The 14,145-nt window shown below is 43.7% G+C and overlaps 1 protein-coding gene across 2 annotated transcripts; it reads right to left on the bottom strand.

Moving 5' to 3' along the window:
- Nucleotides 1–1,537: 1,537 nt before the first annotated feature.
- LOC139745952 (uncharacterized) lies at nt 1,538–14,145 on the bottom strand. 2 transcript variants are annotated; one of them, XM_071656679.1, is made up of 4 exons: nt 14,002–14,145; nt 7,842–8,067; nt 6,542–7,162; nt 1,538–2,803 (listed from the first exon to the last, which is right to left on the bottom strand). In XM_071656679.1, exons 2-4 carry the CDS (start codon nt 8,064–8,066, stop codon nt 2,279–2,281), a joined length of 1,371 nt encoding a protein of 456 aa, XP_071512780.1. In that variant the 5' UTR covers nt 8,067; nt 14,002–14,145; the 3' UTR covers nt 1,538–2,278. The 2 variants fall into 2 exon arrangements, with proteins under 2 accessions (XP_071512780.1, XP_071512786.1); XM_071656685.1 differs by lacking the exon at nt 14,002–14,145 and adding an exon at nt 12,028–12,199.

Below are 14,145 nucleotides of genomic sequence, written 5' to 3'. Positions count from 1 at the left end.
CCTCTCAAGGCATCCGAACTCGGCGTGGAATTCTGGGTTGTAATCTCTTGCGTTCGGTCAGAAAGTGGTGTATACAGATACTTTAGCTAAAAGAAATAAAGAGAATATGAGTTTGAAAGTCAAGAGGGCGAAAATATGAGGAGAGAGAATGATTTGAATGCAAATGCCAAGAGAGATAGAGTCAAAATGGTAAAAGTTGAGAGTAAATGAAGCCAAGGGAGTGGGTAAAGAGTGGTATTTACAGCAGTAGTACTGGCATATGCGAGATGCGTGTCTCAGATCTGCCTTTCTACCTATATGTCAGTATGATTAACATTCTGTAGCGCTTCATTTAGGTTGGGCGATTCATCATTGCTTAGAACTTCTGTGCCACGTCCACAAGAAAAGGTCATTAGAGGCTTAGGTTTGGCAAGAGCCTCGAATGGAAGTTTAAAGGATGAAATCCCTTTGAAACTGAATGGTGCAACACCACCTCTATCTATCACATACCCACACCTGATCAACACTAGATCGTCACTCACCCCAATAACAGCAAGAAATACATTAAGACAACGAAACACACACACACACACACTACGAACTTTTTACTTCATCGTTCAGGACGGGACGTCAACTTTATAACGAATACAGGAGTTCCTTGATTATTCATACATCAATCTGCCATTGGCACAAGACAAAAGGGAAAAACAATGCATTCAGTCCAACGCTACAAAGAACATAAAAACAATAGTGTAAACACTAACATTTTTAGGGACTCGAACAGCGAAGAATATTTTATCTTTTCTCGTTTTCCTCTGCAGCAGTTCGTACACTTACGTAGCCGAGAGTAAAGACTGCGATCCAAACAAGCGCAAAGCCAATAAAAAAATATATATCGAAACTAGATACCGGATTCCGAGGCGGGAAAAAAAAAATACGCAGTGGAAAAAACAAAATACCATCGCCCAGTTTTGAGGATTTTTTTTTTTCTGGGATGATCGTGTATCTTTTTTCTATCGTGTTAAATCTCCCTTTTTTTTACAGGAGCAAGTACAGACGCGTGTTTGTGTATATAGTGGTCGGGTTCAGTCTCTCTTTCTCTCTCGTCATCTACCTGTTTTGACTACCCTCATCCTGATTATTTACGTCCAACAGACATGCACAGAGGAAGATGAGAAAAAAAGAAGTCCTACTTTTTTTTTCATGTTTATTTTAAAAGACATAGACAGCCGTTCTTAGATCTAATTTATCTCCAGTGGAGATCTGTAAAGCATTATGCATATCATATACACACACACGATCAAAACCTATGTACGTAAAATGTGAAAAAAAAAATGAACAGTAAAAACAAAGCTGCATGAAACTTTGGTCATTTAAAAATAAAAATCATACCATTTATGAAGAGCACTTTATAAAAATCATGGCGTAAAAAATCTGGTAGAATTCGAAATGCACATATTTCTTTGAAAGTTAAAATTCTTACAAATTAAAAATGATCGAACATCAAGACTGGAGGATATTGATTCTGAACACTATATATATATATATATATATATATATATATATATATATATATATATATATATATATATATATAATGAATCCAAAATGAAATGTATCATTAGATTTGGATACAATTGACTAGTTACAGATGGATATCCATCCTTCCGGCGCAACACCATCATTGGCTATAAGTTTGATCCCATATACACCATTATAAAACAAGCTAAACTGGAAAAGTTACGTCCTTATTCTCTAGTCACAAGACAGCTCTTCCAGGCTGATCACAGAAGTCGCGAGTGATGCTGGCGTATTCCAGTCTGGTTGCAAGAGGTCTGGAAAGAGACTACCTATAACCAAAAGGTCTGGAAAGAGATTACCTACAACAAAAATGTCAAAGGAGATTACCCAATTAGGTTAAGTCCTAACGCCGTGAACACTACGTGGTGATATACCCATAAAGTACGCATCGTCATCAGCAGTATGTATGTATGTCGTCAGCAGTATGTCTTTGCGAGAGGGTATACATGCTAACTAACGCCTATCAATATGAAATCATCAGACGGATTTCGTCTTGCAAATTGTCTACCCTAATTCCTTGTTAATCTCCTATATTGGAAGATGTAAACGTCGACGCATCCAATTTTAACATCTAGTATCATCATAACTGGAAAAGGAAATTTATTATATGGAATTGTCTAAATCTAAGGCGAGATGTGTAACACGCAGGACTGACAAGAGACATACATACGACAGCTCTGCTGACTTATGACATAACGTTACGAGAGCCAAGCCAGCATCACATCTGCTGTTTCAAGACCAGGCCACACCTACTGACGTACACCTGACCCACTGGGTCATAAATGAGAGCCTTCCTCGCCACCTCGAGGCCTGACACCACCTGGCCGAACGGACATCGAACCAAGCCGCGGGCTCTTTGGCTCGTGCTTATGCCGAAGCGGGTGTCGATCTCTTGCACGCCTCCGGAGCTGGCGACCACCATGCCCTCACGGCGTTCCCCTGCGTACTGACAACCCCACTCGAGATCGGTCATCAAAGGCTTGGCGGTGACGACGCCGTTCATGGATATGTAGTCACCGCAGGTCACAGACTCTTCGGCGTTGTTTCTGAAGGTCACTTCGAGTAGCTTAGCTCCCACGAAGGATGGGCCGAGGGTGCCAAGGCACAGGGCGAGGAAGTGCTGGGCGCGTCGTAGGTGATTCCACAACCGGATGTACACCTTGCCCAGGGTAATCTGGCCAATACTCAGCTCCAGGAACACTTCGGGCATTTCCCTCGTCACCAAGCAGTCCATCGCTACCACCTGTCGGGTCAAGAGTCTCCATCAAAGACACGGGTAATGGTGGTCTTCGTGTACCATCTGCCACACATACACAAAAAAAAAAGGTATTCACAATTCAGCCTATCTCGAAACAGAACACCACAAACAAGCCCCATTCCACCTACAGGCCATTAAAGAATTCTGAAAATGAATGATAATTATCTCAATTCGATATTTACTCCAGCTGTCCAAAAAAAGAAATGTATACAGGGCGAGATCAAGTCAAAACTCCAAAAGTCATACTCGTGTAGTTACACAGGTGGGATGAAAAAAGGTGGGACCCCCCTCCTCCAGACGAAATGCCAATGCAACAGAAATGTATGCCCAGCTCATGACTGGTGGAGCACCACATATATTCGCTCTCCTCTGTGAAAGGCCATCAAGGTGCTCTTACTATCAGCTAATGTGTTATGATAACAGAAGTAATGAATTTTTGACACTGCAATAAGGATATCCTTCTAGCAGGATCTTTACGTAGGACTTTATACCAACAGAGGAATTCAAACGAACTACAGACCATTTGGTCCTAACGAGGCTGTTTGTGACGGTAGAAGAGATCAGAAATTCGTGGATTACTGTCGTTATGAGTAGAAAGGCATACAGACGTTTCGAAGTGAATATAGCTGCGCAGTTTTCTGTAATTTGGGAGGCTCAAATAATGTCAAGTCATGGATTTGAAGAGAAATATCTATGATGTTTACTCTTAAATCTATGGTAATGTTTACGACGATTGTGAATGGTGAATACATCGATTTATTTTTACTAGCAGATTCAGGGATCTCTGGGTCCTTATCTACTCACTCCTGCTGAGAGATACCATACCCTTCCTCGCTATAGCCACTACTCCCTTCCACCCTGGCCACCATACTGTCCCTCACTGCTACCAGTACTACTCCTTCCCTCCTTGGCTACTATACATCCCTGCCTTACAACCACCACGCTCTACCACCTTGGCTACCACATTCTTCGTCAGCGCGACCACGCCCTTCCTTGCTACTAAAAAATCCTCCCTCCCTGACTGCCACTCCTTACCTCCTTGCTCACCCACTCCCTAGCCACGACAACCTCCCTCACCACCACCTCTCCTCGCCTCCCTTGACCACCCCACACTGAACAGCAAAGAGCATTATTCAGTGGTTCCAAACACATGCCCGACCATTTTCCTTCTCAACACCTCCCATATTGTCGGCACAACTTTCCTTCTGAAAAGTGAAATATTATACAAAAAAAAAAAAAAAAAAATTCATTTAAGCAGCCAGCAACATCTCTTCTGCCAAGAACTGGATGATTCACTGGCAACTGTGCATGGGAGTAAGTTGTACGTCTGGCAACGTATATATAAAAGTGAGTGTATATGGAAACGCCCTCGCCGTGCATACACGGGAAAGATAGACAGAGAACTCCTATTTTACATTATAGTTAAGTTTTCCTGGACGGAACAACTTTGACATTTCGCGTACAATATGGTTATTCATCAATTTGACTACAGAGGAAAAAATCTAATTTCTGAAAAGCCTCATTTCTGCAAGATCTTACAATAATTGGGGGGGTCGGTCTTCAAGCGCACACTAAAACTCAGGAGACAGTAAATAAAGTAGACGGAACGAGCAATACTGCATACGAAGGTAGACCGGACACGTAGGAAGCTAAATACAAGACAACAAAGCAGAGAAAGCCAAATGATACAGCTTCGAGCTCAGACCTTAACGTCCAACTGTCCAAAGACTTTCGACATATCGAGATGTATAACACAGGAGTTCCACAGTCTCTCAGAGAGGATAACCAGACCTTAGCAACATACGAAAGGATATCGCGGATGGATCTCGCCTTGCAGAGTCCTGTAAGAAGACAGATTCGAAACGCTTATCAAGAAATGGGGGAATTCAGGAGACTCAAAGAAGATGGAATCTAAAATTGGTTCTGCGACGACGAAAGTTTCCAAGATGGAATATTTACGTCCGTGCGTGCGCATGTGTGTGTGTGAGGGGGAAGGCTGGTTGAGCCCTGCTGCCACTGACTATGTACAGATACGTTGCTCACTCCTGATGGATGAAGACGCTGACCAGTGACGCCCAACAGGAAGAGACAACTCTCGAACTCAGACAGCCAGAGCGGGAAATGTTAACAAGGAAAGTATGGATAGATATTCGTGACATAGTTCATTACCAAAGCGAAAGAGACATCTAAGAAAGATTCAAAGGCTTAGATCCATCACTGGGGAGGAGGAATGAGAAACTTGGACAAACGAGCAAGCTTAGAGTCACATGGAAAGAAAAAGAAAGATTCCTGGACTGTAGATCCAGGCGGGATCAGCGATATGTCCATTTGCTCAGAGAAGTTAGTGGACCTCCATAGGCGATCCACCATCCTTACTATCCCACAACATTCTGGTAACAGTGGTAAATACTCGATCGAACCCACAAAACACAGGAATTGCGACATTTCTGTTGTGATCTAGTTCAGAAGTCAACATAACCACATATATGTCACTAGTATATAGACATCTCGTAAGGCAATGTTCTCATTCCTGGTCTCTGATATTATTCATTGTAATTCCTACCTCGTCTGTTCCTTCGTGCACCAGACATTCAACCCTCGAGGTCTATTTTCGAGACTCATTCGAAAACAAGGTTCACGCGAAGGAAGGTATTGCTTCATACAGGTGACAGAGCGAAAAAAAAATGAGACGTTAAACATATGGTAGGTTTACCAAAAATGTCGCACATCTGAAGGACACATCTTGATGTCAAATCATATGATTCTAATCACCATTTAAATTGGTGCACCAGAAACGAATCCTCATTTCGATGCAGGATTTCGATCAGGTGTTAAAAAATCTTTCGTCACCCGCTTGCAGGCCGCGTTTGACTGTGTGTGTTTACCAGACGACCGTGGGATTGAAACAAGGCTGGGGTCACCTCTCGAGGTGCAAGACCTTTTCTTGAGCAACTGTAGCTTCGGGAGGACTTGCCCTTCTCCCATCAAGACGCCCAACCCAAGTAAGAAACATCCTACGGAAGTAACACAATGGCACATATTTTCCTGTCGGGGACAACAATTAAAAAGGAGGGTTTACTTTGCTCACATTAACCTGAAAATGTACGAAGGTGAACGGCATTGATCTGGTTAAGGCAACCAAACGTTCAGATTATTATCTGTGTAACGACTGTTAAAAGTGTAGTCCACCTACGCACCCCATACATAAGGCTATACCTTGGGTTGGAGACGGTCTTGCGTGAGGTTAGAGTGAATCTATGGAATCTCTGAAGTGCCAGAGCCTAATGGTTATCCATAGCATTTTAGCATAAATAAAAAGTATAAACAAAGCCATTTAATCCAATTTCCAAAATTAGACTTCTTTTCAGTACTTAAAACCTTTGGAATGTCTTTATTGAGCTATATATTATGGCTTACTTTAAAAAGAATAGAGTTGGTAGCAAAAAGGATTATACTTAATTCTAGTTAGATGTGGATAACTTGTGCCTTCATGTCTTTACTTCTTCCCGAACGATTATATCATACACCATTTCGAACAATCGGAAAAATAAATCGAATCATTTGCAACGTACGTATTCACTCGGTTCCTCGAGAGAAATGTTCAGTTCATTAGTGTTGCTACCGGCTCGCTATTACCAGACATTAAAAGCCAATGGAAGAGAAACCCGACAATAGGACAAGAATGAGAAGTTGCATGACGGTCGTGTGGTCGCATATGCTTACCTGTACGGGCTGCGGCGGGATTTTGAATGGCGTGGTGTTGAGGAGGAGTCTGCCATCTTCCCATTCCAGCCTGGACTCCCGACTGTCAAAGTTGGTCACTTTCATCCCAAGGAGACACATTAACCCGGATGCTGCGGCCTCTTCGCAGTTCCTCTCGCGTTCGGACTCTCTCGTTGAACTCTCCCCATCGCCACTGCCTTCTTCGCCCTCTTCGTTTAACCTGGCTACGGTGACGTGTATTTTCTGCTTGAGTAACTGAAGCTTCGCTTCCAAGGCGTTTACGGTCACTAACCCCGCGACGGTGTTGATCTCGTTCAACATATCCCTCAGTTCCTTCTCCATGCTGTTGACGTCTCGACTCTGCTTCATCAGCTTCACGATACTCGCTCTGCAACTCCTGAAGGAGGCCTCCCTCCTACCCATCTCCTCTCTGACGACCTGGAAGAGTTCGTTGACCTGCGTCCTCATGAACTCTTTCTTCTCCTTCAATGTGGCTCGGTCGTTGATGACGTGGTGCTGATCCTTCGGATGGGCTTCGAACATGCATTCGCCACAGCCTCGCTCCTCGCAGTCCACACACCAGAAGCGCAGAGGGTCCCCGTGCACTATGCATGGCTCAATCTGTACACACGAAAAAAATAACATTCATTGGAATGCTTTTAGAAAATACTCGTACAAGTTTTCTCAGCGTGGCACAAGCTGTATACAAGAATATATCATTAGAATGCTTTTAGAAATGAATCTTGTACGTCTTTCATGCATGGCACAAGCTGTATACGAGAAAACATCCATTAGATTGGATTGGATTATAGAATATAGGCTTATAAACCAAGCACTGCATCATCTATGGCTACTCAGCGCTCTTAATACTCTTAGAAATCCTTTTTAACTCAAATGACCAATTCCAGTTTTGATAGACCAAGAGGGAAGAACGAAAAGTATAGGAGAGAGGAACTAGTCTACATATGTTGGTGAGAGAGCTCAAGCTTGACCCTGGCAGCTTGGTTAAGCCCACGTATACCAGAGAAAGGTAAATTCCCGCTGCCATAGCTCAAGCCATCATCACTGCTCCACACATACCCCACCACCGCCTTAAGGTCCATGTAGATCAGGAGGCAATAACCATCAGAATGCTTTTAGAAAATACTCATGTATGTTTTCCATATGCATGGCTCAAGCTGTATTTTAGGAAATACCTGTAGAATGCTTTTAGAAAATACACGCGTAAGAGTTCCGCGCACAGAATCAAATTCAGTGGAAGTCGTAACTTGGACCGTCGGCAGAAACGACAATGTCTTACCGTATTCTTATTCAAGGCGATGTTCAGCACTGCGAAGTTCTTCGGCAGGTTATTGACGCTCAGGGAAGGGTACTTCCTCCTGCAGACGGGGCACTCGACTCTACGGGCCTGGATGAGGCTACTGATACACTGGCGGCAGAAGGTGTGTCCGCAAGGCAGCATTAGAGGTTCTCGAACCCCCGTCCAGTACTCCTCCGCGCACACCCAGCATGTTACATCGTCCATTCTGACCAAAGAAATATCATCCCATAAACTCAGAACTGTAATCGATGTTTACAAACAAAAGACTATTCGATCTCGTAGAAGCAAACTAGAGTATACGTAATTACCCTAAAATTACAGGAAACTGTAATAATACGTTTGAATATATTCCCAATCACACAAAATTGAAACGTGAGAGATCTTTTTCTTTTAAGTTATGGAAGAAAGTAACAATCGTTTCCGATATTCAAATTACAGATAACCAAATTTTGCCAAAATTACCCCACTCCACGGCAAGTATTTACTGCCAATTACAAAGTATTACGATGCAAAAAAAATGAATAGTTTACAAAAAAAAAATTGCCCTTGAGAAAAATACAAGTTTCTGGTTTCTAAGAGAAATTATGGTAATACTGAAGGATCTTAAGTGCTCATACTATTAAGCATCGTAAGGAAAATGTGCAATGTCAAATATTTTGTACTTAAGTTGCGTATAGAAGTGCCAGTTACGAAACTATCGTTTTTTCTTTTTCTTCCAGTTCTTCACCTAATGATTCTTGTTGCACATGGCACATTCGATAGCCATCCCGTACCTCACTGCTAATGAATACTGTTTAACACGTAAACAATTTACCAGTGGGCTGGCTCAAGGGTCGAATCCCGGCCATCTGCCTTCAGCTGCCATTCAAATGACCAAGGTTTAAATCCAGGGCGCTGACTTCGACCAAGCTTCAAGTCCTGAGCGCTCGTTTGGTAAACTGTACATATCGATTTCATGTACACAGTACGTGCTTGTGATAACGTATGCCATGTCTGCGATCAGTACCACACATACCTATGGAGATATAGATTTGGGTTTTACGAATGTTAAATACTTCGAGCTGTTCCAAATTCCGTCGTATGCGTCCACATACGACGGAATCATTCAACGTGTGTGTGTGTTTGCGTCCACACAGTCATTGGTACGACTCGTTCAACGTGTGTGTTTGTGTGCGAGTTAGTGCAACACCACCGACTTTATATTCACTTGGGAAGCCTTTAAGAGAAACATCCTTGTGCCTTCTTTACAAACGGCAGCAGCTTTACAACCTCAACGGTGTTGTATGTAAAGTCGGTGCCACAAGTCTACAACCCAACCGATCCTTACGTCCTCATAGAGTTGGGCATTTCACAGATGAAGATAAACCATTTCGCAGGAAAAGTAGGCGAGATTCCCCCTCTGTGCGCAGCCTGCTCGAGGACATTGCAATATAAACGCGACGTCAACTATATCAAGACATTCGGGAAGCTGACGTACTTCATCCTTTTTGAGAGCAGCAGATATGCACACAGACTTCCGTCACCTGGGAATTGGTATATTCATTCGAGGGATCAAGACTCAAAGTGGGATTACTAATATCCTCCTCCCGTCATCAAAGCATTCGTGGAAAAGTGGCGGTATTCCGTAGAAAAGTGACTGCTGCGCCAAGGCCCGTGCAGGGAGAGAGAAGAGGAAGCTCGGTGGAAGAGGACAGTGCAAGTGATGGGAGGCAGAGGAGGATGGGGTGTGTTGCTCCTGGCCCTGCAGGGGGGTTGGAAGTAGGGTCAGGAGAGAACAGGAGAGGGAAGGGCGGTATAGAAGGGGTCGGAAGGGGTCATATAATGGAAGAAGTGTTTGTGTGGACTACGTCCATACAGCTTCGAAGTTTGTATGGCAAATGATCAGTTAAAGTGTCTAGGACTGAACCTAATCATATATGCCCAACACCTCACATAAACCATTTGGTAAAGCCAGCTCTTGCGTCAATGGTTGGTTGGTTACTCTAGGCCTCAAAAAGACACCCATCACCCCTGTGCAGTCGCTGACGCAGGTGTGGGGGGATCTGGGTGATGCGCATCGAAGGCAGGTTTCGGGCAAACCCACTCTAAAAAAAAAATGCTACACCAGCAGATAGCCACACTCCAATACACTGGGAAGGTGTAGGTTACGTGCGAGAGATTATCCCAACGGAAGGATTACTATCCCATTTTCAACGGTGGTCCGAACCAACCTCTCCCGTTTTCAATGGTGGTCCAAACCCACCCTCCCGTTCATACTGTCGAACTCCCAGTTTCAGAAAATAGCGCCTATCACAAAAGAATTAAATGAATCAAAAACTCTTTTGACTCTTTCCCTCTGACGCTAACACTTTTTTAAGTATTTTTCCGCGAGTACCAATGATATTTAATAACCTTTTTAAACCGGACATTTAATAGGTAATGAAATTTTTATTACCTTTCGATAAGTTGGAGGAGAGGTATGATTAGACGACAGTTACGATGATTATAGAGATTTAATTGTTGATTGGGACACTTTGTTCAAGGGACATGGCATGATAAGATGGGAGATTCAGAAGTGGAATCGTTAATTCAAAAATGTTGGTTTGACCTCAAAACATATATATATCTGGTTCGACCACTGTGGCACATGTATGACGTTGCACAAGTCAGTGTCGCTGACGGAGGACAGCGACGAAGGGCGGGCACCAGCGGGCGCGGCACGGGGCTTGGGTCGAGATCAAGACTCCGGGATTGGAGAGGGGGATCAGGGACAGTGTGGAATTAGGGAAGAGAGATCAGGGACGGTGTGGAAGTAAGGAAGATGGATCAGGGACGGTGTGGAAGTAAGGAAGATGGATCAGGGACGGTGTGGAAGTAGGGAAGAGAGATCAGGGACGGTGTGGAATTAGGGAAGAGGGATCAGGGACGGTGTGGAATTAGGGAAGAGGGATCAGGGACGGTGTGGAATTAGGGAAGAGGGATCAGGGACAGTGTGGAATTAGGGAAGAGGGATCAGGGACAGTGTGGAATTAGGGAAGAGGGATCAGGGACAGTGTGGAATTAGGGAAGAGGGATCAGGGACAGTGTGGAAATAGGGAAGAGGGATCAGGGACGGTGTGGAAGTAGGGAAGAGAGATCAGGGACGGTGTGGAATTAGGGAAGAGGGATCAGGGACGGTGTGGAATTAGGGAAGAGGGATCAGGGACAGTGTGGAATTAGGGAAGAGGGATCAGGGACGGTGTGGAATTAGGGAAGATGGATCAGGGACAGTGCGGAATTAGTGTAGAGGGATCAGGGACGATGTGGAATTAGGGAAGAGGGATCAGGGACGGTGTGGAAGTAGGAAAGAGGGATCAGGGACGGTGCGGAATTAGGGAAGAGGGATCAGGGACAGTGTGTAAGTAGGGAAGAGGGATCAGGGACAATGTGGAATTAGGAAAGAGGGATCAGGGACGGTGTGGAAGTAGGGAAGAGGGATCAGGGACGGTGTGGAAGTAGGGAAGAGGGATCAGGGACGGTGTGGAAGTAGGGAAGAGGGATCAGGGACGGTGCGGAATTAGGGAAGAGGGATCAGGGACAGTGTGTAAGTAGGGAAGAGGGATCAGGGACAATGTGGAATTAGGGAAGAGGGATCAGGGACGGATCATAACTGGTAAAAGGGTGGAGAAGAGGTCTGGGGCGGCACGAATGCGCTGTGATATGGGTGGGGTGCAGGAACCAGTATGCTGAGGGCCTGGGCGAGCATGAAGCCAGGGAGTGGACCGGTTCAGCGACGGCGTGGCAGAGGGAGGGATCAGGACGCAGAGGAAAGGGGGGAGGGAGAGAGAAAAAAAATCGATGTCAATACAGCAAAATAAATAGCCATAACAAGATAAATATTGATAAGTATATTACTGTTTGCCAACCCTCATTTCGCCGGTTCCCATCGAGGGCAGTGGAAACAATTACGAACGCACACCACTGTTTACACCCGCATTGTAGCAGGTAAAATCTATTTACTTCGTAAATGAAAAACCAAGTACGTGTAAACAAAAATGGATGCATCCATTTAAAAATGCACAGAGCATGTAAGCAAAAAAAAAAAGACAGGAAGCGATCATAGACTGTGGCAAGAACGACGGGAAGCCACGGTTGAAAACACAGTGACGCGAAGCATGGCAACGATTTCTGTACGAGAGAGACTCACACTGTTGGTCGGGTTTGTGAGTTTGGATCTTCAGCATTGAATGGTTCAGTTCTTCTGCTCCCTAACCTCAGATAGCCAGCCAGCCGTGTTGATTGCCTCACCCAACCATAAGCACCGAAACAACATGACCCATAATTCGCAGAGAAGTCGCTATAGTCACACACATTTTGTTTTTAATACTATCCATGTACCAAGCTATTACTGCAGATACCAGTCTATTTTCTTTTTAATAGAAAATATCACCATTGTGACAACAGTAGAAAACAGTTATTTTTCAACGCGCACCAAAAAATGGAACACTGCTTGCGCATGTGCAAAGCCTCTGTCCTAGAAACTGAATATGTATGATTATAAAAAGTGGCAGCGTGTCATAATGGATATGTCCCTACAATCAAACCAAATCAATTGTCGAAATTATGACAACATTGCAGCCTATAGCGTTTCACTGACTGTTGCCAGTTACCAAGTGCCTAACTACTACTATTCATACTTCCTGAAATCCGTCGTTTCTTGTCCAGCGGCCGCTCGGGCAGCCGGACACTTGAAGTTATTCAAAATATGGTTACGTGGCCGGTAACCGGTGACGTATACTTTCACTAATGTATTTCTAATGATGCTTCAAATCGTACTGGGGTGACGAAGTACTTCATTGTACACATCAATACATTCTAATGGTATATGTATTTCTAATGATGCTTCAAGTCGTACTGGGGTGACGAAGTACTTCATTGTATACATCAATACATTCTAATGGTATATGACCCAATAAAAGTAAGAGTGTAAAAAAGGAATATCTAGAGTTAGCAACATGATAATACTAATTGTACCGATTCAGATCAATTGGTCTTTAACTATTTTCGTCCCAATTCCAAACTAGATCGTTCAGGAGTACTAGATTGTTCAGGCGTGCTCGCCACCCACTGAAATAAACACTAATTAAAGTAATTATATTTTTGGGTAATTTTGCAGTTTCAGCACCACAGAGATTTTTTGGCGAGCGATGGCGTACCTCCTAACCTACTGAACGTAAGGGATAAATTTTCAAAGACTTGAGTCGTCTAAAAAAAAAAAAATGCATCTTGTATCAAAGAACTTTAGTAACAAATATGGAGCGTGAACAGTTAAGATATTGAGCAATGTATGTCAAACTGATGATAATTCAATAAGACGTAAATAACAGAGTTCAAACTAGAGAGAGGAATGAGCCTGTTTCGTTTTTAGTCATTTGAACACCTCGGCGACCCAAACTTGGTTCGTGACCCATAGTTTATGAATCACCGATTTTGGCTATGAATATTTTTGCGAGTCAAATGCAATAGGCTGCACGCGCCAACAGTAATTGATGTAGAGCAGACACCTGAAGAACGCAGTGCTTGTCACTCAGCGCAGTAATGGGTTCGTTCCGAGAGACCCATTTTCGGAACGCTTCGACTTCCGAAGCATTTTCACATTCATGTATATGAAAACGAATTCGGTCCATGACTCGATGTAAAGTTTGGTCTGGTTGGAACACTGAAGAAAACTCAACTTTGGGAAACGTAATTAGTGAATCTTATTGCCTTAATTAGGCACGTAAATCGGTGTGCTCATTAGAAGGAAGAGAAGACGGTCTTAATTATCGTTATAGTATCTTCAGATTATCCCACTCACTCGTAGTTCATGAAATAAAAAGTCTACTAGTCGGAATATTATTGTATCATCACGGCGAATATATACCATTTGATATCTGATATACGTCTGCCCTGTAATGATGTGTTGGAACCACAGACAAGCTATCTACTCCGGTTTACCTCGAAGAAAAAAAGAAGTTTCAGCTGCTATGGACCCCTATCCTTTTCTTATGAACCTGGTGTTTTAGGCAACATTTTGTGGGGATGTCCGCGATTTCTACCATTACCTAGAAGAGGATCTAACTCCCCGATACCCTGTTATGCACTAGTTGTCTCGTTGAGATCGTGCAATGATCCCTCTTACCTGGAAGAAGTGGAAGTGTTGACGCCAATGATCCTCGTCTTCCTCGTACTGGCTAACTGAACCGTCACACCTGACAGCAAGGAAGATGTACCCAAGAAGCGTAACTGCGGTACAGTTACATTATCTGAAGTAATGACTTATCTA

The sequence above is a fragment of the Panulirus ornatus genome, chromosome 4 (assembly GCF_036320965.1).
Source record: "Panulirus ornatus isolate Po-2019 chromosome 4, ASM3632096v1, whole genome shotgun sequence".
In the NCBI taxonomy this organism is placed as follows: Eukaryota; Metazoa; Arthropoda; class Malacostraca; order Decapoda; family Palinuridae; genus Panulirus; species Panulirus ornatus.
Note: the sequence above shows the minus strand (reverse complement) of the source record. Positions and strands in the feature narration are given on the sequence as shown.

Bases quoted from the DNA above. Each gene is read 5' to 3' on its own strand.
- LOC139745952 (XM_071656679.1), bottom strand. From the start codon at position 8,066: ATGGACGATGTAACATGCTGGGTGTGCGCGGAGGAGTACTGGACGGGG. The intron at 7,163-7,841 runs GTAAGACATTGT...TCGTGTGTACAG, and splicing joins TCGCCTTGAATAAGAATACG to ATTGAGCCATGCATAGTGCA. The intron at 2,804-6,541 runs GTAAGCATATGC...TTGACCCGACAG, and splicing joins TCCCGCCGCAGCCCGTACAG to GTGGTAGCGATGGACTGCTT.